We start from the raw sequence: 26,464 nt of genomic DNA on the forward strand, positions 1-26,464 counted from the left end.
AGCGACGAAGTAGAAACGCTCGCCGGGGCATTTTCCGCGGCCATCCCGCCGCGGCTCGCCGTGCGAGCACTTACTGCCTTCAGGCAGCCCCGGCCGCGGGGGGCACCGCCGACCGCCCGCTCGCCGCTTCTCTCCCCGCTGCGCTGCCGGGAAACAAAAACCACCCAGAAGCAGCACGGGGGCACCGGCACCCTCCTGCCAAACCGACCCCGCGGCGGGAGGCGGGCGGCGGCGCGGCGCTGCCATTGGCGCGGCGCGGGCCGTCCCTCCYCGCCGGGAGGAGGAGGAGAAGGAGGCTGGAGGCGGGCCCGCGTGGGGCGGTCGCTCCAGTCAGTGCGCGCCGGGCGGCCGGGTCGGTGCTGTTGCAGTTGCCGTTGCCGCTGAGGGCAGGGATCCGGGATCCAGGCAGGGGCAGGATTTAGGGCGGCGGGGCCGGGAGGTCAGGCCGGAGGTTTAGGGCGGCCGGGCCAGGAGAGTTGGCGGTCGCGCCGTCGGGGCCGCGCCGATCCCCGCCCGGAGCCTGCATGGAGCGGCGGCGCTGAGCCCGAGCCGCCCCACTGCCGCCGCCGCCGCGCTCCCGCCCCGGCCCCGCCATGGCCGAAGCACCGCAGCTGGTGGACATCGACCCCGACTTCGAGCCGCTGCCGCGGCCCCGCTCCTGCACCTGGCCTCTGCCGCGGCCGGAGTTCAACCCCCCCAGCTCGGCCACCTCCAGCCCGGCGCCGTCGTGCGGCGGGCAGCCCGATGGGGCAGCCGGAACCGCGRCCGGAGTCGGGGCCGCCGCCTCCGGAGGGCTGAGCGCCGACTTCATCAGCAACCTCAGCCTGCTAGAGGAGAGCGAGGACTTCGCGCCGCTGCCCCCCGCCGCCGCTCCCCCGGAGGCTGCCGTCTGCCGCTGCGGGGACTTCCCGGCGCCCGAGGCCGGCTGCCGCCTCCACCCGCCGGGACCGCCGCCGGTGCCGCCGGTGCCGCCGCCCGTGGCCGGTCTGTCACCGGGACCCGTGGCCGGGCAGCCCCGCAAGAGCAGCTCGTCGCGTCGCAACGCGTGGGGCAACCTGTCCTACGCGGACCTCATCACCAAGGCCATCGAGAGCTCCCCCGAGAAGCGACTCACCCTCTCCCAAATCTACGAGTGGATGGTCAAGAGCGTCCCCTACTTCAAGGATAAGGGCGACAGCAACAGCTCGGCGGGCTGGAAGGTAAGAGGTGGGTGGTGGGGGACGCCCCGTCGGAGGGGGTCCCAGGAAGTTCCGCCGCCCCCGGGCAGGAGCYGCGGCGCTGCGGGCGGCAGGGCACACCATCCTCCCCGGCCGCATGATGCSTGCTGCGCAGTGCTCCGGCTCCGCGCTTTGAGTTTTACCTCACATTTCTACTTCTTTTTACCTTTCCAAAGGGAGAACTYCTAAGGGAGAAAAGCGTTCTAGCCCTCCCGCCGGTGGGGCGCTGGAGGGACCGGGGCCGCCCCCCCCGCTCTGCGCTCTCCGCCCCCCCCAGCCTTGTCCCGCCGAAAGCAAAAGTTCACGCGGTGTCACGGCGCCGTCCCCGGGCAAAGCCGGCGGGAGCGCCGCCGMGTCCTGCGCTCCCGGGGCGGCCAGCGGAGCTCGGGGTGGCCAGCGGAGCCCGGGGTTGGCACCCATGTGTTGGGGGTGCCAGGGGAGTTCCACCGCGGCCCCGGCACTGCCCGACCCCGGGCTCGGAACGGGGGCGGTCCGTGCCGCCGCCCGCCCCAGCGCTGCAGGGCTTTACCGTCGGGCGGCGGAGCGGGGACGGAGGCAAACAGGGATGGGGAAAGAGCAGAGGGAGAACAAGGGTTGCAGAAATACCGTGGGTTTAATGAGTAAGCCGCAGTATTTGTCCYGACGGCTTTGTTAAACTTGGGTTACCGGAGCGTTTTTCTCGTGTTACGTGGTGGGACGGAGCTCCCTCCCTCCCGCAGCGCAGTCCCTGCCGCCTGAGCGGAGAGGTGGGAGCAACCTGTGGGCGGCGGGGATTCGTGCTCAGCACCGCGCCGGCCGGAGCCGCAGTCGGTGATGCCCGGARCCCCGTCGTGGGATCGGCTGCGACTCTGCCACCGCAGCGCCCGGGAGACCCGCGGGCATCGTCTGTCCCCCAGACAGCTCCGGGGCGAGCGAAACTGCGCGTGGGGCTGTGTGGCTGCGGTGGCAGCGCCAGGCCCATAGTAYCCTCCAGCTTTCCATCCCCGTGGGTCATAAAGGCTTGGCGCTGCTCCGAGTGAATGAATCCTCTCCCTCCGAGGCCTGTGTCGAGAAAGTGTCACCCACCCGTGTCCCCCTGCGCAGCGGAGGCAGCGCCGGGTTTCGTGACACTGTTGCGTGAGAGCATTGTCAGAAAGAGCTTGTGCCGTCTGCGTACGGGCAGAGCCTCCTTCGGCCTGTGAGGGATTAAATGATGGCAATAAATGCGTGAGGTGCGCGCACCTCGCACGGCATTGGCGCGCTCTGGTGTGCTCGGGACTTAGTTCCAGTTAGGGCCAGCGAAACTCTGCTTTGCTTCCTAGTATTTGCAGATTTTTTTTTTTTTTTAAGTCAGCTAAAATCCTGTATTTATGTGTTTTTAATTGCTTTTAATTGCACTGCTAGGAATATTTGTTACGTCAGAGTTTTGTAAATTTCTGTATTTTTTTTCTTTTAGAGCTAAGCAACATCCTGCTAAGGAAATGCAGATTAATCTGTGACTCATTTTTAGCTGAAAGCTTTTAGGGCTTTTGAAAGTAGTTTGTTAGTTTCTATCTATGTGTTTGACTAAAAAAATTCAAGGATAATTGTCTGAAGACATCTGTCATGAAAAACTTTAATAGGAGTGAAGTGATTGATAGCTGACAACTTTTAAATAAGGTAACTTGTCACTTGAAAATGCTGGAGTTTTTTTCCAGTTTATTTTAGTCTCCTTAAGTGCCTTTTCAGAATGAGTAGAAGAGAATAAAAGCCAAACAAGCCAAAATAAAATCAAAGAGCTCCCAAATTCAAGCGAGCAAATARGAAACACTGATAGCTGTGTAACTTACCAGGCGCTTCCTATTTTATTGCTGCTCATCCTGTGGTGCTTCAGCAAGGAAGAAGTCTTGCGCACCGCCCTCTAACAGATTGAGCACTTCCTATGCCCACATACCTCTGCTGTGACAGGGAGAGCCGTTGCTGGTGTGTTTTTTGGCTGCAGTAGCCTCTGGTAGAGCGCAGTACGTACCCTGCCACTGCTGGTGGGTAAATACACGTGAACTCTCCTTCCATAATTAAATAGTCGCTGTGTTATGCATCGGGCATATGATATCCCTGTCCCTTTGGCTGCAGAACTTCCAGGCTGCTCTGAAAGTTGCATGCTTGAAGGTTTTACCACTTAAGCCGAGAAWAGTGCAGAGTTTCTTAAACACACTTTCAAGTTTAGTTTCCAGCAGCCACTGGGTGTCAACGCTGTAACTGACCTGGCTGAGGCAGGCAGCCCATGTGCCTTGTTTATCAGCAATTCTCCACGGCTCAGCTTGAGTAAGGATTACTTTATTTTTTTTCCGGTTTGGAAGCTGTTGGTTTGCCCGTGGTCTGGGGACCTGCTGTAGGTGCAGGCGTAGGGCTGGGAGCGAAGCCTGAGTCAGCCSAGGGCCCCGCAGAGGAGGAACATCGCTCCAGAGATGAGCACAGATTAGCGACCGATTTTTCTGCTGACAGAGGGAGCGCGGGTTCGACTTAGAGCCTGGCGCTGACTTAGGGCTGGGAGTACATTGTGCACTGCTGACGCAGGCTGAGAACGGAGTGKTTTTTTTCCCTTTAAGTAAAACTTCGAGACACTTTGTCTTGTTGGGGTTTGCTTGTTTACAAGTGTGATAAGTCACCTTTCAAATTCTTCACAAAATGTATGAAACACACAAGAGCTTAAACAGAATGTGCACTTTCTGCATAGTGGCAAGGCAGTGTTTCTCGGCCAGAAGTTGAGGGCTAACTGCTCTAATGCTCGTGAATATGTACGGCCCTGATTTAATACCTGATTTTGAGCTGCTTTTTTATTTCTTACTGAAGAAAGTTCAGAGATATCAACATTATCTGCTAGGAGCTTGAAACAGCATCCAAGCTTTTCTGAATAAAAACATTCAAATAAAAAAGGCTTTTTAAATAAGGGTATAAGCCACAGGTATTAAAATTATAAGTAACATAAAATTATTTAAGTAGGTAAAATTGTTCTCAGTCTTACATACATAGTAGTTTATTCCAGACTTTCTTGTCACAAACTATTTTAAAACAAGCCCCCCCCTCTTGAGCTGTAAGGGAACAAAGTCCCCATGACTCCCCATGGGGTGGCTGCCTTGAATGAAACACTTGAGATGTGCTCCGCCAGACTTGCTGCATTGTTGGTTGTGAGTGAGTGCTGATAGTGACCGGTTTTGCTCAGACAAAGCTGAAGCAAGGAGACGATCTGCTTCAGAGATAACAAAGAAATTGTTGTGAAAGTTGCATGGAAAAATCAAACTTTTCTTGTAGTATACTAGTCAAAAAAGTAAAGTAAAAGCAACATTTTTCCTTACCACTGATAGTGGAAGACGCTAGGCTTGAGACAGAAGAGACAACAACTCCATTGCAGCTGTAGATAACTACTTCTTGACATAAATATGATAGCTTTTTGGCTAATCATCATAAATAAAGTACGAAACATCTCTGTGATGTCCATATTTCATGATGTCTTTGCTTTGTGGTAAGTGTTGAGATTATTGTAAAAGAGCTGTCACAGTGAAGCTTCCTTGAATGTTCTCATCCTTTCAGTCTGCTTTTCGAAATGAGTTTAAATAAAACTGTAACTTTCCTTGAACAGGAAACATGGAGTTTTGGTGTCACTCATCTGGAGGTGCATATGTTATTGATTTTTCTTGGTGGCAAGTGTTAAGGTCCTGTGGGCATGTCTCCTCCTGGACTTTAGTCCCAAGGAAAGTTTACCTGAAATTTATTAGTTGCCATTGTCGAAGGAATGAGAATAGATCTGGCTGCACAAGAATGAATGGATGAAAGCCAGAAAGCTGGAGGACAAAACAGGCATGGGACAGGTGCTTTGGGTGCCCTTACCGTAGGAGTACACTATGGTCAGCACTATTTTGAATCATTCAGTAGTGAATCACTCTCCATGCAAAATGAATTCTGGGTTCTTCTGGTTCTGTTGTAGTTGGTTTGAAAATCACAGATGGTGAAAAATGTTAGAAAGACTTAAAAATCAAGGATTATATTCACTGAATTTGTTCAAAGCTTTTGAATCTAGATCAGCAAACAATTTAAATTGTGGAAATTTAGATGATTTATTTAAATTGAAACAAGTACATAGAATCACAGTCATGGACTGGTTTGGATTGGAAGGGACCTTGAAGATGATCTTTGTGAGGTTTTTATTTATTTATTTATTTACTTTTAGGTGGGAAAATCACAATTGAAGATTGCCTTTAACTCAAACTGTGTGTTCTCTTAGTAGTGGTTACATACCTGTGGGCAATTGCCTCTGTCCCYTGAGATGCTTCACCAGGTGATTTGTGCCCCCCCCCAGTATCACGGATTGTATTATTAATTCATACCGCACAGACACATGCATATGCAGGTAGAAGTGTGTGTATTTGGTTTTCTGTTTGTGGATTCTGTCATACCTTTTTACATGTGGCACTAGTGATAGCCTCAACAGCCGAAAGTTGCGGTTGAGTCTGCTCTGCCATGACACCTGGCCTCATCCCACCCTGTTGTGAGAAAACTATTTGGTGTCTTGCATACCTGCTCACTGCTACCAAAATGCTTCTTGTASCAGCCTGTGGTGTTTCTGAGTCACCAGCTTGTATTGTGCTTAGTTTCAGGTGTGAAAATTCAGCTTAATCTTTGCAGGTGCAAGGTGCTCTCCTCACCTGTGCCTGAATAACTCACGGCAAAGCTGTATCCGTGGTTTTGAGCTTCCCACCAGGGCCTTGAGTTGTGTTTCAATTTTCTCTAAATTTTCTTTGCCCATTTTCTATTTGCTGTGATATCTGTTCAGTTACTTGTATGATTAACGGTGAGACTCAACAYCAAAACAAAATGTGAGTGGCTTTGTGCACTGACATAATGAACTAAAATTTCCTGAAGTGCCCGACTTTAAAGAACTTCAATACAAAGACGAGGTAACTGCTCTCTCTCTTTTATTTTTATGACATGCTCAGCTGCTTCCTTATTATCATTATTTTTGTATCATACAGTTTTATGAGTTGTCAGTGAAGTTGCTCGTTTAGGGAACTGGAGCTTTTGCTGCCTTTGATGGAAAGGGAAAGCAGTGTCGTACAAGGAGATAAATATGTTTAAATGAAGTATGTGAGGTTGTTTTCTTTTTCTTTTTTTCTTTTTTTTTAATACAATGGTCAACAATAAAATAGCAATACTTTTGGTGGTTTGGGTTTTTCATTGAGGCTTCAGAAATTATGTTGGCTTGAGAAGTTTGCTGAGATCTTTCCAGTTTCCAAAGCGCCATGCTGCCTAAATATGTGTGTCTGTTTACTCAACTGGTGAATATTTTATAAAAGGAGTGCTTGTCTTCTGGAATAAAAATGCAGATATATGTTGCAGCCACAGATTTGTGCTATATGTAGAGCTATGGCTACAGAGATTCAACCTTCAGCCCCTCCTGTTTTGGGAAAAAGTTTGTATRTGAAACACGGATTTCTAAAGGAGATGGTTTTATAACCTTCAGTAGTGAATATATTGTAAGACATAGTGAARATAACCTGGTAAGTAGTTTATTGTTTTTGTCTTTCAGAAATATGTAAAAGATGAATATATTTACTTCATTGTCAGCTATTGTGAGGAAGGAACTTTAAATTCACTGATGCTGGCTGCAGCTAGTCATAGTTAAACATATGGTAGTGCATACTAATATTTTAATGAGTTTTGTAGCATTTTGTTAGTCAGTCTGGTTGCTAAAATGGGTTTTAAATATTGGGGAAACACTGCTCTTTGTGATGATAGGTTGCACTTCAGAAATTAAGTGCACTTGGAAGAGTCACATTTTAAAGAGCAGCATCTCCGCTGCTCCATGGAGAGCTTCACCATGAATTGAATTGATCTGTGAGGACAAGTGCTGTTCAAATGCAAGTATTATTTCTAAATATACTTAGTAAAAAATAATCATGTTTGTTCATCAAACAGAGGTACATCATTCCTGCGCAGTAGTTTGTGATACGCAGATGTCTTAACTGAGCAGTACAGCATCATGAAGTTTCCTGATTGGTCTCTATTCCAAACAGAGCAGGTGGAAGAATAAAAAAAAAACTACGTCAGCTGCTTTTACTGAATTAATTATTATCTTTGAAGAACTTCGTAGGTCTCATGCTTGTTCTAGATTTCAATACCCTATACTGGTSTTTACAAGACTGATTAAATGATACCTGAGGAGGCAAAGGTTTTGAAGCACTTCTGTAATGAATGGTAAAGGCTTAGCAATGCTTTGGTTTGTGGTAGATAGGACCAGAAATGGCTCTGGCTTTAAAAATGAAGTCACTCAAAACCTCCTGGAACTCTGACAGCTGCTGCATCTGTCAGAGATTAGGAATTGCTGGAGGAGTGGAGGGCAGCACTTGATTTACTCAGACAACTTTCTGAGTTGTTAAAGGCATCTTGCATCACTGCACAGTATCAATGATACTATAGTTGKGTATTAAAATGTGTCTTAATGAAACTTAAAGGTAGCCTTAGAAACCTAGTTTTTGGGAATGCAAAGAATCCATGCAACTGGAAGTGCATTCAGTCCTTTTGCTTCTTCAAGACAGTATGCCATGGGATGGCTCTGATTGCATTTTGAAGTAGCCCATATTTCTCCAAGTGCGTTACTCATGTGTGCAGTCTAGGCTCATGTTGGTGGCATGAGCATGTGGGGCTTGTTTTCAGTTTTGTCAAGGCTGTTGCTACATAGGTGGAAGGGGTATAGGTTCTGGGGCCTGGCACATGTGTACCTGAGAGAACATACTGGGGACATAGTTTCTGAAAAAGTATAAATTTAAATTTGAACTGATTACCAAAAAAGTGCTTGCAAGCGGCAATGCCCTTACCCATAATAGTTGCTGACTTAAATTATGTCTTTTAGCTGTGCTCTATAATATGTAAGAATTCTTATTTTATTAGCATCTTATTATTTTTTGGTATCCCTTTCTCAGTAGTACGAGGTGTTCATGCTTCTTCTGCTCCAAGATGTGAAATAATGAAGTGGACTGCTCTCTGCTTTTGCATGTTGGTGTCTCCCTTTGAAAATTCTAGAGCAGCCCTGTCTTTAATTTAGTTACTGCCAGAATGAAATTTTCATCATGTGCGGAAATCAAGAAATTAAAACCTTTTTAATGAAACGAGTGGTGTGTATATATGTAGGAATGATATGAGTGAGCAGCCTTTGTGCTGTCCATAGAAACTGGTTCTGAGGAAATTTGAAAGCCCACGAGGCAGGAGATGCAGAGACAGCTGCTTSCTGGTGAGGCTGACCTGCAGCTCCGTAGACTGGCAGTATCGACACTGCTGTTGTTGCACTGTTGACGCTTCCAGAAGAAAGAGGGTGACAAGTGAGCAGAAGTGCTGTGTCTGGGAGGGTCCTACACTACTCCTGGTGACCTGGAGCTGATTGTAAATTTCGGTTCTGGAGCTGGCCCTGTGTGGATGGGGAGCAACTCCTGGGCAGCCTCACTTGTTAATTCTGCTGGCACAACCCTCTTCTGATGGTGTCTGCTTTGTGCCCCCCAGCATAGCTAGGACTTGGGGCCCTTTTGTTTATATGTTACCAATTCAAATTTATGTAGCAGAGGAGAGTCTTTTCTTTTACTTTTCTTATTTTTTTTTTTTGAAAGGGGAGCTCTGGGGCATTGGAATAGAGACATTAATTTGGCAGGATGAACTCAAAAGTACAAAGTGCATGCTTTTTTCCCTTCCTGAATAAGAGGTGTATACATAATTCAGAATGTGGACCCTAGTTGTCAATATACTGTCAGCAGTCTCACTTGCAATGGCAAGGTAGCAACTTCAGTTTTCTTGTGATTAGCTCCACAAACTGTGACGTGGGTGGGGTTTCAATTACCCGTCACTGGCTTTTTCAAACTGTGCAGTTAGATAAGACTGAAGCAACTTGCTAYAAATGTGGTGACTTGCATTTATTGTGCAAATGAGGTTACATCCTGCAAGATCAGCAGAAATGCTTGGTGTTTGCCTGGATGAAAATTAATTAAAATTTGGYGAATGAAATTAAAGGAATGGATTTGTTGCCCATTGTGTTATATGCATCTGCCTTTCAGTTCCCACAGTGGGAATCAGTGCAGTTGCAAATGTTTTTTTGGCGTATGTGAGTTTCAATTTGTGCTGTATTCTGGCATCTGTAGCCTTCTTAGATTTTTACTGCCCTTTAGTATGTGTTAAATATATGAGGTCGCTAATGGGAGTAAGGATACTAACAATCCCAARATATGCTGTTGTGGTGGTGGTGTAGGCTCATTTGCTTGTAGCTTGCATTTGCATTTAACACTGATATGAGTTAATCTGCTAATTTGATTGTAATTGTTAGACTGAAAAAAAAAAAGTACCGGTGGCATACATATCTTGGATATATATCCAGATTTGAATTTTGATTGCCAAAAGCATACTTACAGACTGAGATCTTTAGTGTTTGCCAACTAAATTATATCTTATAGCAATGCTTTGCAATATATAGAAACTCCTAATTAGATATTCAAAAAATGAAGATGCTGTTATTCAGACATGTTTCATAGCAGGCCTCCGCAGTTCTACCCTGTCAGGATGTGAAAGGATTCTGTGCTCTGTGCTCCCTCTCACTGTTAACGTGTTGATTTCTTCTTCCAAAAATATTCTCTTCAAATCTGAGCTGTCAAATTAAATGTAATTATTTCCTACCCCCCAACCCCTTCTCCCATGAAACTGGGCTCTCTGAAGACACCCTGTTGGTGCTCTAAGGCAGGAGGGGTTGTGTGTGCTGTTGTGTGCGCCTGGGAAGTGCGGCACGTTAGCAGGTGTAGTTTGGGGCTGTTTGGTTAGACCCTCGTTAGACCCTCTCCCCTTTCCTTGCCCTCTGCACGCTTCCCCTGCAGGACTGCCCAGTGAAGCTCCAGCATCCGAGCGCGGTGGGGCTGAGCRCTGCTCCCAAGTGCGCCAGGCCACCGCCCTCCCAGTGCCAGCTCTGGAAAGTGTGGGAAGGTGCACAAGGCTGCCTGGGGAAGCCTGGAGCCTGGCTGCTGCCCCGATGCTGGCAGGGTGCTGCTGTGCAGGATTCAGGGAGTGTTTGAGCTGTGACCTGGCAGCTGCCCCATAAGGGAGCAGGGCCCGCCAGTGGAGTCCGGCCGAAGTGCTTCTGTTGGCAAGGCCCATTCATGGGTACTCTCTGCTTACTGCTCAGGTGTGAAGAGGAGGTCAGGGAAAGTAATCCTATTTCCTCTTTGCAGTTACCAGAGGAGTTTGCAGTGATTCACTGCATAGATTTCTCACTACTTAGATCAGTTCAGGTACGTCCCTGGGCCTCTCCAGAGTAYACCATGCTGCTGCCTTTGCTCCTCAGTAAGATCTTCCAATGTCTCTGGAGGTTCAGGTGAGGAAAGCAATGCATGAGCTAAAGTGGRAGATTTAAACTGAAAGAGAGTACATTTAGATTAGATATYAGGAGGAAGTTATTCGCTGTGATGGTGGTAAGGCACTGGCGCAGTTTGCCCAGAGAAGTTGTGGATGCCCAGTCCCTGGAGGTGTTCAAGGCCAGGGACTTTGAGCAGCCTGGTCTAATGGAAGGTGTCCCTACCTGTGGTGGTGAGGTTGGTACTTGACAATCTTTAGGGTCCCTTTCAACCCAAACCATTTTATGATTCTATGAAGTGTTGTTTCAAGAGAAATGTTTATTGATTAGTTGGATTATTATTACTGCTGATTTTTTTTTTAGATTGATTATCATTACTACTAATTTTTCAAATGATGTGGTGTTAAGAAAGGTTAAATTGCCAGAMCCAGGTGAAGCTCGGGTATTTGCAGTTGCTGCTCTGCTTGTCCTGCTTCAGCCCTACCTCTTTGAGCTGAGCTGATGGGTCTGCAGCTCAAACCAGAAGCTGTTTGAAATTCCAGGTGAGGATGCAGCCTCATGTGTAATCTGATTAAATGGTGTTTTATAGATTAAACATAAATAAAAATCCACTACACCTTTCTATCTAGCTTGATAGATTTTGATTAATAGCTAGAAATCTATAGTGGAGGAAGATGCACGAGAAAAAAACCCTTCCTTTTTTTGTCATGTGAAGACTCAGAGTGTGGCTGCTTATTTAATTTAGAGCAGCTTTACTTTTCTGTATTTGTTCCAGTACCTTGGCCCTGCTATAATTGGGATGGTATTAAGGCAGAGCTGGAAGCCAGTTCAGTGTTTTAAATTATTGGAAACCCAGAGATGGATGGAGAGGGTTGAACCAGGAGCCTTCTCTATTGGCTGRAGTTAGGGAATTGATTTTTTTGTCTTTTTCTCCTTCTTCTTTGATGAATATGTGCAGCCTCCAAGTAAACTGTGGCATCAGGTTTTTATGGCTGAGGGTTTACCTTTGCTGTGAGGGCTGAGCATCTGTACCAGTGCTATGTGAGTGTATATTCTGGCTGCTGGGGTTTTAATGCTGATCTAAGGCCTGGTCTCTAGTACAGTTTGTGTTATGTCCTCCTTGCACAAGTCTGGTAAATCCACTAAATGCTGCTTTGAAATGTGAACAATAATGGGAGTTTAAAGCAGTGTTTTATAGTGCAGCCTGTTGCAATTTATTTTGGGAAAAATCAAGATACGCTATCTAATGCTGGCTTCTCCATGGTTGTTAGAAAACTTGAGTCACTCTTGAATAATCCAGTTTGTACAGTCTATGAAAACCTGATATTGCACTCTTGCCTATTTCTTCTTTACAGTTCTGTGGCAATGACATAGTCATAAGCATTAAAAGGAGAAACCATAATCTTCTCTGCCTGCAGCCCAAGCCAAAGCTAGTCATCCCCTGATGCTATGAAGTCACTCTTTGCTTTGAGGTTTCTAACTAAAACTCTGTTCCAAACATCTATTCTGAGTGAGCAGCAGAGGCATTAGGGACGGAGTTCTGGTGCCCTTCCCATTGCCTTCCACCTCTCTTCAGACCATCCTCCTGTGGCCAAGGAGACCACTTCTGCAAAACCCACATTTTCCCTTGACAGTGATCCCTCCTTCCCACTTCTGGAGCCCTGGAACAGAAGATGTAAATGAATTTGCAATGATTGCACAAGCTGGTTATGCAACTAGGCTGACGTGGTAGCRTATACATATGTAGAAAACGCCTTTTTGAAGAGATGACATTAAGCACAGTTTCACCACCTTCTCTCCAAAGATGAGGGCAACTGCGTTACTGGCTTCACCTGGTTAACCTGCATATTAAAGCACACCAAATACTCGGCTTCTGTTGACTAAGGATTATTGTTGATGGGGCAGAAAAATAAATCAGTTCTTGTGGGCTATTTATTTGGGAAGGAGTTTTTTAGCTTGGGGCCCAGAGCCCAGGCAATTAGAGTAGTCAGTCCTGGCACAGCGTGCTGTGTTGTAGTGAGTTTTTACTGTCAGCATAATCTGAACCACCTAAGAGTGTGTTTTGTTTCTTTTTTTCAAGTGGGTGRTGGTGTTTCAGTTGGAGGCATCCTGTGCTAGTCCAACAGGTCACTGAGCAAGTGCTCATCATTCTTTGCATCTGGAAACCCAATTTGTTTCTTCCTATGGTTATTAATTCCTCTGGAAGAAGACGTGCAGCACCACTGACTCCTGTCTTGTGCGTGAAGCAGGGGGACTCATGGCATGCTGTGGCTGCATTTTTGATCAGGCTGCTTGGTAAGGCTGCCCTAACACTGAATATGATGCAGGCATTCATTCTGTCATTTCCCTGGCAAGTTACTCTATGTGCCATGTGGGTTGATGGGCATAATTATTGATACCTTGGGGCAAGGACAGATTTCCTGAGSTCCCTTCTTCCATGTTTTCCACTGAGCAGATTTGCATTCAGCTACTGGGCATGTGGAAAGTTGTCTTCCTAGCTAAAATTTGCAGTCTCTAGAAACTGAATCTGTCCCATCGCACCCGAAATGGCATTATTAATGTGATGTACTGGGTTTCTTGGCCTGACGATGGCTGGTACATTTTTACTTATGTGTGGGAAAAGAAACCTTTTTGTGCCCCAGTTGCTTCCCTTGCTTTTGCAATAATTCCTGGTAGGTAGAACAAGTAAGTGATGTTATCTTCATCTGTAGTGCTTGTTGCTGATTGAAAGGAAAATTCTTGCAGACTAAGCAAGTAGACTGACCTGACGACTCCTCATGACAACTGCCTACTTTTAGTTAACATTCAGAATATTTTTATCCTAGTTTACTCCTTAGAGGCTAATAGAGTGCTGCTAGAGTAATTTTCAGATGAATCACGCCATCTGCCATGCATGCTTTGCTGTTTCAGCAGTAGGGGAGGAGAGGGAATATATACATACAGTGGTTTGAAACAGTATGTTTGCCTCCTCTCTTAAACTAATTGAAGTTTCAGAGTTGGTTTGTTTTTTTTTGTTGTTTTTTTTTTTTTTTTTTTTTGACTTTTTTGTCATTGTTTTTGAAAACACAGTTCAATTGTTGATCATTTGGGTTGCCAAACTGAGACAGCTGTAATTTGCACCCCCCTATGAGTAAAAGATAGTAAYAAAAAAATTGTAGAGCTATATAACTGGTGGGTTTAGCCTGGGAGTTTGGAGGGGAAGGTGGCTCATGGAATGAGTTCTGTGGTGCTCATGTTCAAGGTTCATTCTTCCAGGAGCTGTCCTGAGCCGGGGGAGGAGTGTTCCCAGCATGCAGCTCTCCTACCTGTGGGAAAATGCAAACTAGCTCTTGAAACCAAAAATAACCGCATTGGAGCATTGGATGTGTCATGTCCCATGTTGTGTTTTGCCCAGAAGCAATTATTTGGGACACTAGTTAATCTGTTAGTAAGGTTCATGAGTATGGGTTTGGAGAGGGCTGGAATCATTATTTCAAGGAGCATGAATGTCAACCATATTCCATCTGTAGGAACCAGGCTATGATATTAGATAATGCTTTAACTATTACCAGGCAGAATAAATGCTTCTGTTCTAATATATTAAAAATCTACCCTTGCTGGCTGTCCCAAAGATCTTATTTTCTCATGAAATGGTTTGACTGATTGCACTGAAAAGTACTWATAGAGTGTGTGCTTTGTTCATGTCTTTAAGCTTTTTACAACAGTGTCAACTCATGCATTTGGTTTAGTGCCCTGACAATTGTATTTAAAGAAACTGAGAGTAGAATATTGAAATGTAGAGCAATTAAACTGTTTTCTTCCCTTTTCCTGCATTTCACCCCTGCTCCTCCAGGGAATGATGCGTCTGGTAAACTCCACTTAATTGTGTGAGGTCAGTTGAAGGCTTGAGCAATAGCATGCTCTCTTTTTCAGGCAAGAAAGACAATTTTTAAATGCCAGGAATCAAAAGCAACGACTGCTTGCCAATGGAGAGGAGTTGTTGCACCAGATATCGAGGTGACATGCAGGCAGATCTCTGCTACCCTTAGATGAGGATTAGTTTATGCCCTGAAGCCAACCGATTATTAACTCTTGTAATTTCATTTTAGCATGTTTAACAACAGATACTGTTGCTCATAAAACCCATCTAATCCTTTTTTAATCATGGCAAGTCATTTTTCCCTCTGTTATCCTGCAGCCATAGATTCCAATGGTTAATTGTTTATTGAGCAAAACATAGCAAGTATCTGTTTGCCCATATATATTTTAAGTCATTCTTTAATGCCTTAGATTCAAGTTTAAAATAAACAAGAAAAAAGTTGGCCTCTACTTCTGGTGTATTTTCCTCCATCTTTATTCCCCAACTCTTCAGATATGTGCAGCATCCCCTTTCTTTTGCTCTTTACTCTCTGTGTGCTCTCTGCCACATCCTCAGTTCCCCTTCACTTTTTCCTGGCCATCGCTGTTGCCGATGTGAAACACTAGCAGATAATCCCAGCAGATTTTTATTAGTTTGGGCTTTGCCTCTGCACCTCAAGGCATTTATTGATAAATAGCAGCCTTGTATTATGGGATGTATAACCAGGAGCATGTGACTGCCTGTAGCATTGGATTTGAGAACATAGGAAGTAGCGTGTTGATGGTGGCATCACAATGCTCTTAAAGGAGGCAGTGCTTTTTCTTAGAGCCAAGGGTGCCATGAGGGAAAGGCTGGCAAGCTTTCAGGTGTGCAGGAGGTTCTTCCTGTGTGAAATAAAAGCTGTCAACATCAAAAATTATAGGGCTAAGAAGAAATACTTCCATTTTCAAGGATGATGAGAGTAAGAACATCATTGGCAAGTGTAGAGAAGGGAAGAGGCATCAGGGGAGGTGGAAGCCTGTATGGTTCTCCTAAGTGAGAGGGATGAAAACTGTTGCAGTTTAGAGAGGTTGGTAGGAGCAGAGGAAAATAATAACCTGCATAGTTATTGGTATCATTGCTTATCTTTTACATGTTTCCTGTCTACTCCTGGGGCAAGAGCTGGTATTTCTTGTACTTTCCATTGCCAGCTAGCTGCTGTGCCATGCYGTGCAGGTGTCCAGCAGACAAACTGATCCTGCAGCCTGTCCTTCAGTGACCAAGCTGGAGTGAAAGTRCACTAAACCTCTCAATTTTCAATTATCATCCAGGGTGAGACAGAGGTAAGAAATAATTGACACAAAAGATCATTTACCGGGTTAGGTGTCTTTAGCTACGCATGATGTGTAAAACTACAAGCACATGATGGATGTTTGAAACACAGCTTGCCCAGAAAGAGGGGTGGAGAGCCTTAGGCCTTTTCAGGTTCGTTGCTCAGTCCCAGGATCTTTCATTATCTTTCAAAAGTCTGCCCTCTCCATTCCAGCCACTGGGATGCAATGTAGCAATGCTGCCTTGTGTGTGTGAGGGTAATTTCATGTTCTGTCTAGTGTGTCTGAAATGAGGGTGCGTCATAGAAACACAGAATTGTTGAGGCTGGGAAAGACCTTTATGTACATGAATATAAGCCACTTCCAGCACAGCGCGAAAGGTTAGGAGTGAGAATGAGGCAGTGGTAATGTTTATGCCTTTCTGACTCTAGAAGCTCTGTCTCTTGGCTCTGATTAAGCCAGTGTTTAGCCTGTGAAGATATTTTTTTTCCTCTAATGCTGGGAGATCTGCTATTACAAGTGATTTTGCCATGGGGGCTGGATGGTATAAAGTGAATACCTGACTGACTTGAAATAATTTGATTAGTCTGTCTTTTGCTGGGAGAATCCTTTGTTCAGCCTATCCCAGGGATAAATGAATCATGCAGAGCAGAAATTGAAATTGCCAATAAAGGCTTTAAGTTTGTTGCTGGTAAGTGACTGTTAAATGAGCTTTGCTGTAGGATATGTGCCTTTTCCTAGAAATGTCTTTAACATGGACTGAATTATACTGAAATATTAAACTTCCTYCCAAATTCAAGGGAAAAAAACGGAGGCTGGAATGCTTTTATAGTCAGAAACTTTTGACCAAGTTTATTGCTAGTGCTGCTGCTTTACTAGAGTACCACTTACACTGAATTTTATTATATGAGGAATAGAAATAGAGTAGCAAAACATATATCTATTGAATATTCCCTCTCCCAATTAACACCTGTTTTCCTCAACCTTGTAAATCGCATTAATGTTCATGTAGGCAACACCTATAAGAAAAATGGATCTTGCTTATTGTTTAAGGTTTGACTTCATCTTGTACTGGCAGCCTAAAGGTAATGTGTGTAACTGCTGATGCAAGCCAGTTGTGGCAGAGTCCAGTAAGGTTCTGAGGCTCCTCTGCAGCAGGAAAGCTTTCCTTGACTGGTTAGCTGACATCACAGTCCCCTTCTGAACAAGGGTTGAGAGTCCGTGAGTTTGTGTGAGTTTGCCTGCAGGTTCCTTCCTAACTGGAGGGAGCCTTTACTCAAGCCTAGAGGTTCCTGTCCATTTGTTGACTTTTGTGGCACTAAGTACCTSTTGGTGTTGCAAGGAAAGCCCTTGGATAGCTGTAGAAGGGAAAGAAGATAGCTAGATGTGAAGAGGGTTATTGAGTCTGTCTTTCGCTTAGAATGCTGGCCTGTGTGGGATTGGTAGTCAGTGGAAGGGAATAGGTTCCTGTTCTAAATCTTCTCAAGGAGGAACTTCATCAGGCACAGCAACCCCYGAGAAAGGAGGCAGCCCTTGTGACTTTCCATAGAGGTCCTTTTAGACTCAAATTATGAGACACCACTAGTTTAGGGAAGAGGCCAAGGGACAGTTTCAAGTGTTGACAAAATAGSCTCATCAAATTCAAGCCTGGAGTCCCAAGTGCATGGGACTAAGGTGGTATCTCGGACCATGTTGTTTCCAGCTCATGTGGAGACTTTGCGTTTTGACTCCACAGGGCACTGGCCCTATTTGCCATGTTGTCCAGACACTGAGAGTTTAAGAACCTCTGGGTTTTTCTCTATACAGGCTATAGTTCRGCAAACTGATTTAGTGGTTAGGCCACTAAAGGACTGGAACAAAAGTTCTGTAAGAAGGATTAAAAAAAACAAGTATCTTCTAGGCTGTAGAGAAATCCCAGATTTCACTTGTGATAGTAGGTTTGCTCCTCCAAGGAGGTAGAAAGGTGACAGCCATACATGGGGTTTAAACCACACCTAACTCCCTGCTTGCCAGCACTGGGAAGGCTTAACTCTTTTCTCTCAAAGACTAAGCACAACCACACAATCCACACACAGCAGAGGTTTTTTTTTTTTTTCCCAGATAAATAACTTCCATGCATATGCAGTCCAAGAGGGCTGTCATTTCCATTTGGAAAGTAAGACTGGATGCACAGCAGTATGATGTGTCCTGGTTGCGTATGATGAGATACATTTTTAAGCCAGAGATGGCCATGGCGTCCATCATTCTTGGGCTTGCCCACTCTTCAGGACAGATGTAAGGCATATCCGAACTACAAATTGTTTTGTGCTTTCTAGAAAGTTTGCAAAGGCTGGATGGCCTTGAAACAGGAACAAAAGCTGTAACATACCAGTAACCTCAGTGGGTTGCAGAGAAATTTTCTTGTGTTTGGGAGTAGTAGAATTTTGAAAATCAAAGCAAACAAATGGGTTTTGGTTGTGGTGTTTGGAAGAAAAGGCAAGAGAGGAAATGAGAAAGACCTTGAAATGTGAGTTAAATCGCAAATGCCCTGAGTCGTGTTTTTCTGTGTTTTTGCTCTGTAAAATCCTGCTTTCTGTCATTGAGGCTTAATTAGGAAAGTTTTACTTTCTGTAGAGGAGACAATATGTGTCACAAAGAAAAGGAGTATCTTAAAGATGTGTAATCTGCTACGTAATGGAAGGATTTGTTATGGAGGAAAAACTGCAACCATAAGACTGTATAGGATTTCCTATGAGTTCAAAAAAAACAGTCTTTACCTGGAAGCATGAACTCTTCACTGACATTGTAAATGCAGATGAAAATTAAAGAAAAAAATACAGAATTAAATGAGTGTTTCAAAGAAGCTGCAATTATTAAGGAATATAACTTGCTGTGAGTTGTATTTAAGGAAATAGATATAACCATTCAGAAAATGAAAATAATAAAAAGACTTAAAGGAAAAGCTTGTGTAATTCAAAGCTTGTGTACTTTTTCCAACTTTGTTGTTTAGTACAAGGTATGACAACTGTCTGCAAATCTTGTCTTTAGACAAATATATTCTGTGATCTTTGGGTCAGAAGGAAGAATTTTTTTTCTCTTACGAGTGTAGGATAGAAAAGAGCAGACTTTTGCTTTCAGAAGCAGYGCTGTGTAATGTTACTGAGCAGATCTGTTCACAAGCCAAAACAGAAAGGAAATTTTAAAGCCCAGAAGCTCAAAATGAACCATTCTTCCTGCATTTTTAAGGGTTGAAGTCCAAAGTGTGAAAGGGATTAAGAATTCTAAATGTATCTGGGGGATATTTATAAATCCTAATTTCTTGCCATTCCAAATGCTGAGTGTTTTGTTCTTCTTTGTAGTGTTGTCATCGAAGTTGTTTTGATTTGTAACACTTCCTTGAAGAGTAGCTCTGATGTGAGATGTGGCCCAAAAAATATGGAAACTTTGCTCAGTTTAGAAAAAAACCTTAATGAGTCACAAAGCAGTAATGAATCTAGCTTCTGTGCTCATCACTGGAATATTCATTAGTATAGATGTCATAAAACACCATTAAAAAGGGTTTAGTTCAAGAGTTAAGTAACCATGCTTGGGATTGCCTGTTTCCTTCCTGGTGGGGAGCAACTTGCTGGCCAGTCCGAGCTCTTTTACGYATCTGGTGGATGCCCCAAGGAATGTCATTTAGGAGGGGCTGAAGGATGCTGTGGAGTTTGGGGGCCTTTCACTTGTGTCTTGCAGTGTTTGGGGGCTGCTAAAGATAAAGGAGTGAAAATAGCAAAATTGTAAAGGGGATGCAGATGTGGGATTGAGGTTATGCTGGTGGGAAGTTGTRGGGCACATGGTATAAGGGGGTGAAAGTGTGGGTTAATCCGCAGGAAACCATGACATGGTTTGTTGTGTTTGCATAGGTTTAGAATATCCATCTTTCACRTGCCAATATTTTCTCTTATTTTGGCATGCATTTCTATTGGGGGCAATGTAAAGGAGCAATTGCAAGGGAGACAACCCTGATTGTATCAGAAACCATCACAAAATCTTATGAAGCCTAGGGAGGAGGCCAGGGARAGAGAGAGGGGTGTTGGCACCCTCGCTGGTGGTGGTGGGGCAGCAGAGGAGGCGCCCAGGGCTGGAGCAGTGTGGGGGTTGGTGGTGGAACCTGGAGCTGAATCTGGGACCATGAGTCAAAGTCCCATGACTCCATTGCAAGATCATTAGCCCTTTTAAGTAGCTGCCAAGAATTAGGGCTGATGGATAGCACCAGGACAGAACTCAAATTATTCGGGGTTTGCAGCTAGTAAACAGCATGGGGTGGAAACCAACACTGCAGTGTCTCACAGGTAAACTCTGGCRTGGCAAAACGTGCATAGGATGAAAATGCCTGTCCTGCTGCAGTTGTAGCTCTGAGTCCTGGCCACTGCTACCCAYAGGATGTTGATGTGTTAAAGGTCATGATAAAATTGAGTTACCAAAGCAGGCATAAGAAGCTGCAGAAAGGATATACAAGAACTGGAAATAGTTCATTTGTGCATTTAAACTGTACATTTAAAAAGCTTTCGGYCAAGAGACACCACTCTAAAAGTAACTCTATACTTTTATCTGCATTTTTGGGACAGTATTGGTCATAAATAACTTACTGATTTTTTTTACATAAATAACTTACCAGTTTATTAGCAGTAGTACACTGGGAATTAACATTTGTTTTTTCATACTCCAGTTTAAATTATTAATTTATAATTCCTTATTCTACATATAATGCAGAAAAATGTGACGATTATTTTCCCGTCCAGTGAAACATTGGAGAAATGTCATTCTTCGTGCATGTTACTTTAATTCAAAGGATTTTGTATTTTTTGTATGCCTAATGTCAATTGCTGTGGTTTTCAAATATGTAGAGTCACGGAACTTGAATTCCTTTTGGGCAGATATTTCTTTGAAAGGAATTAGGGCTGTCTTTGTAATATTCTCCCCCATTTTTTATTCTTTTATGATTTCTGCAAATACTCTGTATTATCTACTGTTTTAGATATTCTTATTTCTTTTTTGAGAATGGATGTTACTTAAAATTTAATACTTTGCTCATAGAATTTTYTGTACTGTTCTGTTTTTTCTATATTATTCAGTTGTTTTAGGTATTCTATGTATGTRGGCCACTCTGTGTGTGTGTAAAAATACATGTTCTCCAAATTTGAGCTTGAAATAATCATCTTAATGTATCTGTACTTTTTGTCTAAGTCCATAAAATAATGATGTTTAATTTCTTCTACTTGTTACTGTTCTTTCAGTTTGTGAAAAGTGTAAAGGACTGATCGCACCTTGCTTACAATACTCCTGCTGTTATATATTTCTGTGCTAAGGATGAGTTTTTTTGAGTTGCTGGTGTTTCATGGGTCTCTCAGCAGCTTTCACTAGGACATTTTTTGTGGTTTGTGTGTAGTGTTGAGGCAGACCTGGCAGAAGTAGGGCACTGTTTACTTGCTAACAATGTGCAAAGCAAGAGATGGCATCTTTCCTCTGGTGTTCACAGCAAGAGGTCCTGAGTGTGCAGACACACCTCCTGAGTTATCAGCGTGTTGTGAACATGGGACTTGACRAAAGGCAGCTTTTTGGGTGCAAAAATGCCTCAAGGTGAGATCCTAGACCTTTAGTTCAGGCAACCTGTTGTTTACAGGAGCCAAGTGTTCGAAYTGGTTTGGAAAAGAGACTATATGTCACAAATTTTGTGTTCTTCAGGTGTTTGTGCAGTATTTTTTCTTCTGTATTTTTTTCCTAAGGCATTGTTTTTGCAGGTTATATTGAAAGCATGTTGTTTTTTCTTTTCTAATTTGATTGTATTAAGGGCTTTGTTAATTAAAAATAAGTGCAATAAGGCAGAATGRCTTGGTTATTTTTACATTTTCCTGTTTAAAAAAGAAAGCCTCAGTAAGAGAGCCACAATGAGCCGTGATGTATTTCCTCCATCAGGATGGAGAATAAGCTATTTATTATTTCAGCTCTGACTCACAGTGAACCTGCTGACACCGAGACATTTTATAATCATAAGGAACAGGTTCGGGCAGTAACTTGGACGCCAGGCTGGGGATTACCTACTTATTACATAGTTTTACAACCTGGATACTTTAGGTTTTCTGGCAGAATGTCTTAAACCTCACACTAAGCATCACATTGTTATAGTACGATTACTGCTTGCAGGTCTTGCTGTAAGTGGTGCCAGCTAGACAGATGCCTTCATTATAATTATCCTTTTTGCTATATATAAAGATTTCATCCCTTTAATCCATATAAAATTTACTGTTCTTGAAAGCGACACTAATAGTTATACTTCTCACCCATCCTTCTTGTCCTACGTTGTTCCCAGCCTAGGGCTGGGCTTGCTCAATCCCAAAATGGGAGGTTTCCAAGGAGAAGCTGGGTTCTGCAGGAAGCAGCGTTGATGACAATAGCCAGTGCTGGTGGTCACTGCATAGTCCCCTGACATAGTCTTTAAGAACAAGAGTTCTAGCTCCAGTGTCCTGGCCAAACTCCAGCTGAATAATTATTTTCTGCTTTCCTTGAATTCCTCTGCAACTTCAGCTGGAGAAGTTGGGCTTCATTTCCCTTCTTGTAAACAATCCTGTGGTGTCGAAGTGGCTTTTTCCTTGCATTTGCTCATAGCCTGAGAAATACTTGGGTACATTTTTGGATGATAAGTCCTGGCTTTCATTCTTTCTTTGCATTCACAAAAGTATCTATCCCATCATATTTGATGCTTGTATATGTCCTGAGAATAAAAAAGCCCAGAACTTGAGCATTTTGACTGGCCAAGCCAACTGCTGAAATGCTCCTTTTACTATGACATGTGTGACATCATCTTGTACTCCACTTTTTCAGTAACAGCCTATTTATTGCTTTTACTGATAAATGAGGGCATCTGTGAAATTCAAAGCCATATGATAGCTAGTTGGTGAAAGATGACTGGGAAGGGAATACTGAGGTCCACATTAGTAGGTGAGCTAAGACTCTCCCATGTAGCTATTTAAGCACAGTAGATGGTCTCTTACTCTTTGATAAACATCACAGTAGGCAACCTGTGGCTGRCTGTCTCTAGTCTGCTCAAACCCACAGACATACGGAATAAATCAGAGCAGTAGGAAGGTAGGTCAGAAAATCATGTCTACTGTGACAGTGTCTTCAAAAATAAGAGCGTAGCCAGTGCCCTGCTGTGGGYATTGGTGTTCAGACAGCCTTATCTCCCCGTGCTGGGAGAAAGGCTGGCTTGCTCAATGAGAGAGACSAGTCCTGCTTGCAGGTGAGTACTGCAGCTGCTTCCACACACAGGAGCTCTGTTTCATGGCTCTTTCATGTAACAGCAGAGACTTGAGGTCTTGTGCTCTGGAGAGTGATGGTCACTAGTGATTCTTTAGGTTCGTTTATGTGGATGACTTAGTTTGATCTCATAGCTGGTTTTATGTTCCCTGAGCTGCTTAGCTCATAGACCCTTGTGTTGACTTGATCTTTGTCAATGAGTGACAAATGAAGCGTGATTCAGATATGTCCTTCCACATTTAACATATGCAAAAGTTACTTGCAAGAGAAAAACTGCAGGCAGAATGGCTGAAGATCTTGGCCTCTTGATTTTATGTGGAGTGCACAAGTGTTGAATTGCTTTTTCATGAGGATGATGGAGAAGTTAACCTCAAAGTTAAGCTTATGCTGAGGCTTGCTGTTGAGTTAATATTTTGTGTAATATTTATAATCTTTTTGTTGCCAGATACTGAGTATGTGTTTGAGCACATTGAACAAATTCTAAATCAAGATTCCATGACTCCTCCTATGCATGTAAGAGCTAACTTTTTGCCATTTATTCTCTGAAAGAAGTTAGGCTTTGCAYGATCCACTCTTAAACTGCCCTTTAAATACATATTCCAACCTTCTTGATGAGAGGACTACTCATCATTGTCTTCTTGAAGCCTGCTCCTCTMTTCAACACATATTTAACTGTTTTGTCTCTTCCCTCCCTGATTGCTCAGAAAGTACACCAGTGTTGCAGCATTTCTGTCTTGCAATGTCGCATATATATGAAATCTGATACTTGACGCGAGACAGAAAAATTGGTTTCTTTACCAATGCAAGATTGCTCACTTAGCTGTTTTGATTTGAACTAGGAATCACAAAGACTGCTTCTAAAGCCTGTTTGCTTAGTAAATTTTGCTTGGTGTTTTGTTTTTAAATCGTCTTTAGCTAGTATGTGTTACTTAATGTGTTGTCACAAAAGAGGGTGCAGGAAAGCACACAGTTTATAACTTAGAGAGAGTCTGATGGCTTCAGGCTTCTTGCAAAGGGCATAACTGGACTTACAAGCAGTTCATTATAGGAGCCCAGGAATTTCACTAGTTGTGCTGAAGCTCCTGTGTGTGCAAGAATGTATGACAGCTGAAAGCTTCTAGGAAAAAAATCTGATGGTGTACATGCAGTTTTCTTAATAAGTAAATGTTAATGCCAGGCTTCATAACTTGCTGTCTGTATGTTAAGTTGCTTCTACATGAATGCATAATCTTTTCATATTGGTATGGACAAGGAATTAAAGTGTGCAACCAGTGTAGTYCTCCTTAAATTGTCCAAGGATCCAAAATAGCACCTAGTTTTCTGTGGGCTTATCAGCTCACATGGGTCTGCACAGGCCATTCAAGATGTAAAGGAAATACAGAATTCTAGGCTAAAATACAGACATGTAATCTGAAAAGTAACAGTGTGTAAAGATGWGCAAAATACGGAAGTTGAAAGACAATATAAATCCAAGGGAGGATTTATATTATGAACCCCTTATTATTGTGTTGCCTTGAAAGGCCRGTTTTTAATAATGATACAGATACGGTTAAGGGGATAAAAAGGGTTTTATTTCGGTATTTGGGATTTTAGGTGCACAATTTGATGGCAGAATGCACACTCCGTGTATAGTACGGGTACAAGTTTTATAGGTTTTAGGAATTAGTATATTTATCTAGGATTTTCTAATAAGAAACTTTATAAATGTAGTAATGTCTCTTTATTCTAATGARTTTTCTTTCTAGGATGAGGCTAGAGCTTAGTTTATGTAAGATTGGATGTTTTGGACAGAAGGCTTTACTYAAGGCTGGAGCTTTGGGTTTAAGATAGCACAGGGTACWTTGACTCTTTTTTTAGGATGTTTGGTCTTTTTGCTTAGCAAAATGTTTAAACTAAGCTGGAATATTAAGCTTTAGGAATTACAAGCATGTGGGTTAAGGGGTACAGGTGGATACATAGGGGATATAGAAGCCTAAAGGGAAAAGCAAAAATCRTTAGGCATCATTCGTATAGACCATGTTACTTTAATGAATGTTTTTTTTTTTTTTTTTACACAGTGTGACCTGAACTTGTGTTCAAGGGAAAATGGGAAGGCACAGATTTTGAACAGGCTTGGCTATGTTGTTTGCAGAGCCAGRGGGCTTCTCCCAGAACAGGCTTAACGTGTGAATGGCTTTGGAGCTCCTGTGTAGAAAACAGATAGCAGGTTTGGAGATAGGATTATAGTTGATCAGTGCTTTCATTGGAATCATGTGACTGTGTAAGTAGAAAGAGGTGCCTRATAATTTAGAGTAAGAAATTACCTTTGTATGTGTGTCAACAAAGAAAGTATAAGGAACTCTACCTTGGGAGTTACAAGGTGGCTTTTCTTAGTGAGATTTTTGTGTTGTCAAAATACTTGGTATTTTCTCTGCTGTTGTTACTTGGTCTGATGGTAGCACTGCWTTAGATGTTTGTTAACACAAGCCTTTTTCTAGTCAAGCCAGGTCTCCAGCTGAGAGAGTGTTCTGCTTCATACTTTCCTTTAAACTTCAAAAGACTCATGCAAATAATTATTTATGAAATAGAAAAGATGGTATTGCACATGGGAGAAAAAGTGATGAAATAAAAATGAGAGTTGCAGGACTAAATTCTAAGTACTTGCATACAGGTTGGTAAAGAAACATATAGTGATTGCATGTCCCCTTAGATGCACAGTGCTACATAATGAACRTATTTGTAATCATAAACCAGGAATGTACAGGTGATTAACTCTGCTATGCACATGCCTGGTGCCTAGACAAGCATCTTTCTACTACAGTTATTTAGTATTATTAGCTTCACACTTATTCTTGAGGACTGGTTTAAGGCTAAGAATTAATTAAATCCTACTACCCCTATAGTCCCATCAATTTATCAAGCTGGATTTATGTTTAGCTCAAGTATGTRTGCCTCTGTCTTCATTTGTTTTACAGTAAGAATTTTTGTTGAAAAGCTCTAGCTAGATATATGTGTGTATTTCACTCTAATTTTTTGAGGAAAACTTGAGAAAATGCACTAGTAAAAATTTGAATTGTTACCCTAAGAGCAAGTACTGATAATTGGACCACTTCTAAATTTGCTGTACACAGACACTAAAAACCTTCTGTGAGAAGTATTTTGCTAGAACCTATTTGTGGTAGTTATCCCAAATATTTAATAGCAAGGTTCTTTCTAGGAAGCATGTTATTTCATTTAAAAGATGACAGTAAGCTCACAGTGGAGAGAAAACCCATTCCATAGCGTGTCAGAAACCATGATCCTTCCTGCCTTTGGGTCTCCACTCATCTAATTTCTTTAAGCCATTGTTTACTTTGTGGACCTACCACTGTGTGTCTGGCCAAGAAGTCCCTGCCTCCCAAGGTATTAACCATGGAAAGTCAGAGAAGGCAACAAAGAAGTTTTAAGCTCTTGCATTATAGGAAGTATTTAGGTGTGGTTTTGAGTCTTCTTCCTTTCTGGGAGATGG

The 26,464-nt window shown here is 43.3% G+C and overlaps 1 protein-coding gene across 1 annotated transcript in view; it reads left to right on the forward strand.

Annotated features, from left to right (window-relative positions):
• The first annotated feature begins 462 nt into the window (after positions 1–462).
• Positions 463–26,464, forward strand: part of FOXO1 (forkhead box O1) — a 65,281-nt gene continuing 39,279 nt past the window's right edge. The window contains exon 1 of the mRNA XM_057367434.1: positions 463–1,199. Coding sequence (XP_057223417.1) covers positions 594–1,199 — 606 coding nt within the window. The 5' untranslated portion in view covers positions 463–593. The remainder of the gene's footprint in view (positions 1,200–26,464) is intronic.

Source organism: Malurus melanocephalus, unplaced genomic scaffold (assembly GCF_030028575.1).
Source record: "Malurus melanocephalus ecotype Western Australia unplaced genomic scaffold, MMel_1.1 scaffold_78, whole genome shotgun sequence".
NCBI classification, from domain to species: Eukaryota; Metazoa; Chordata; class Aves; order Passeriformes; family Maluridae; genus Malurus; species Malurus melanocephalus.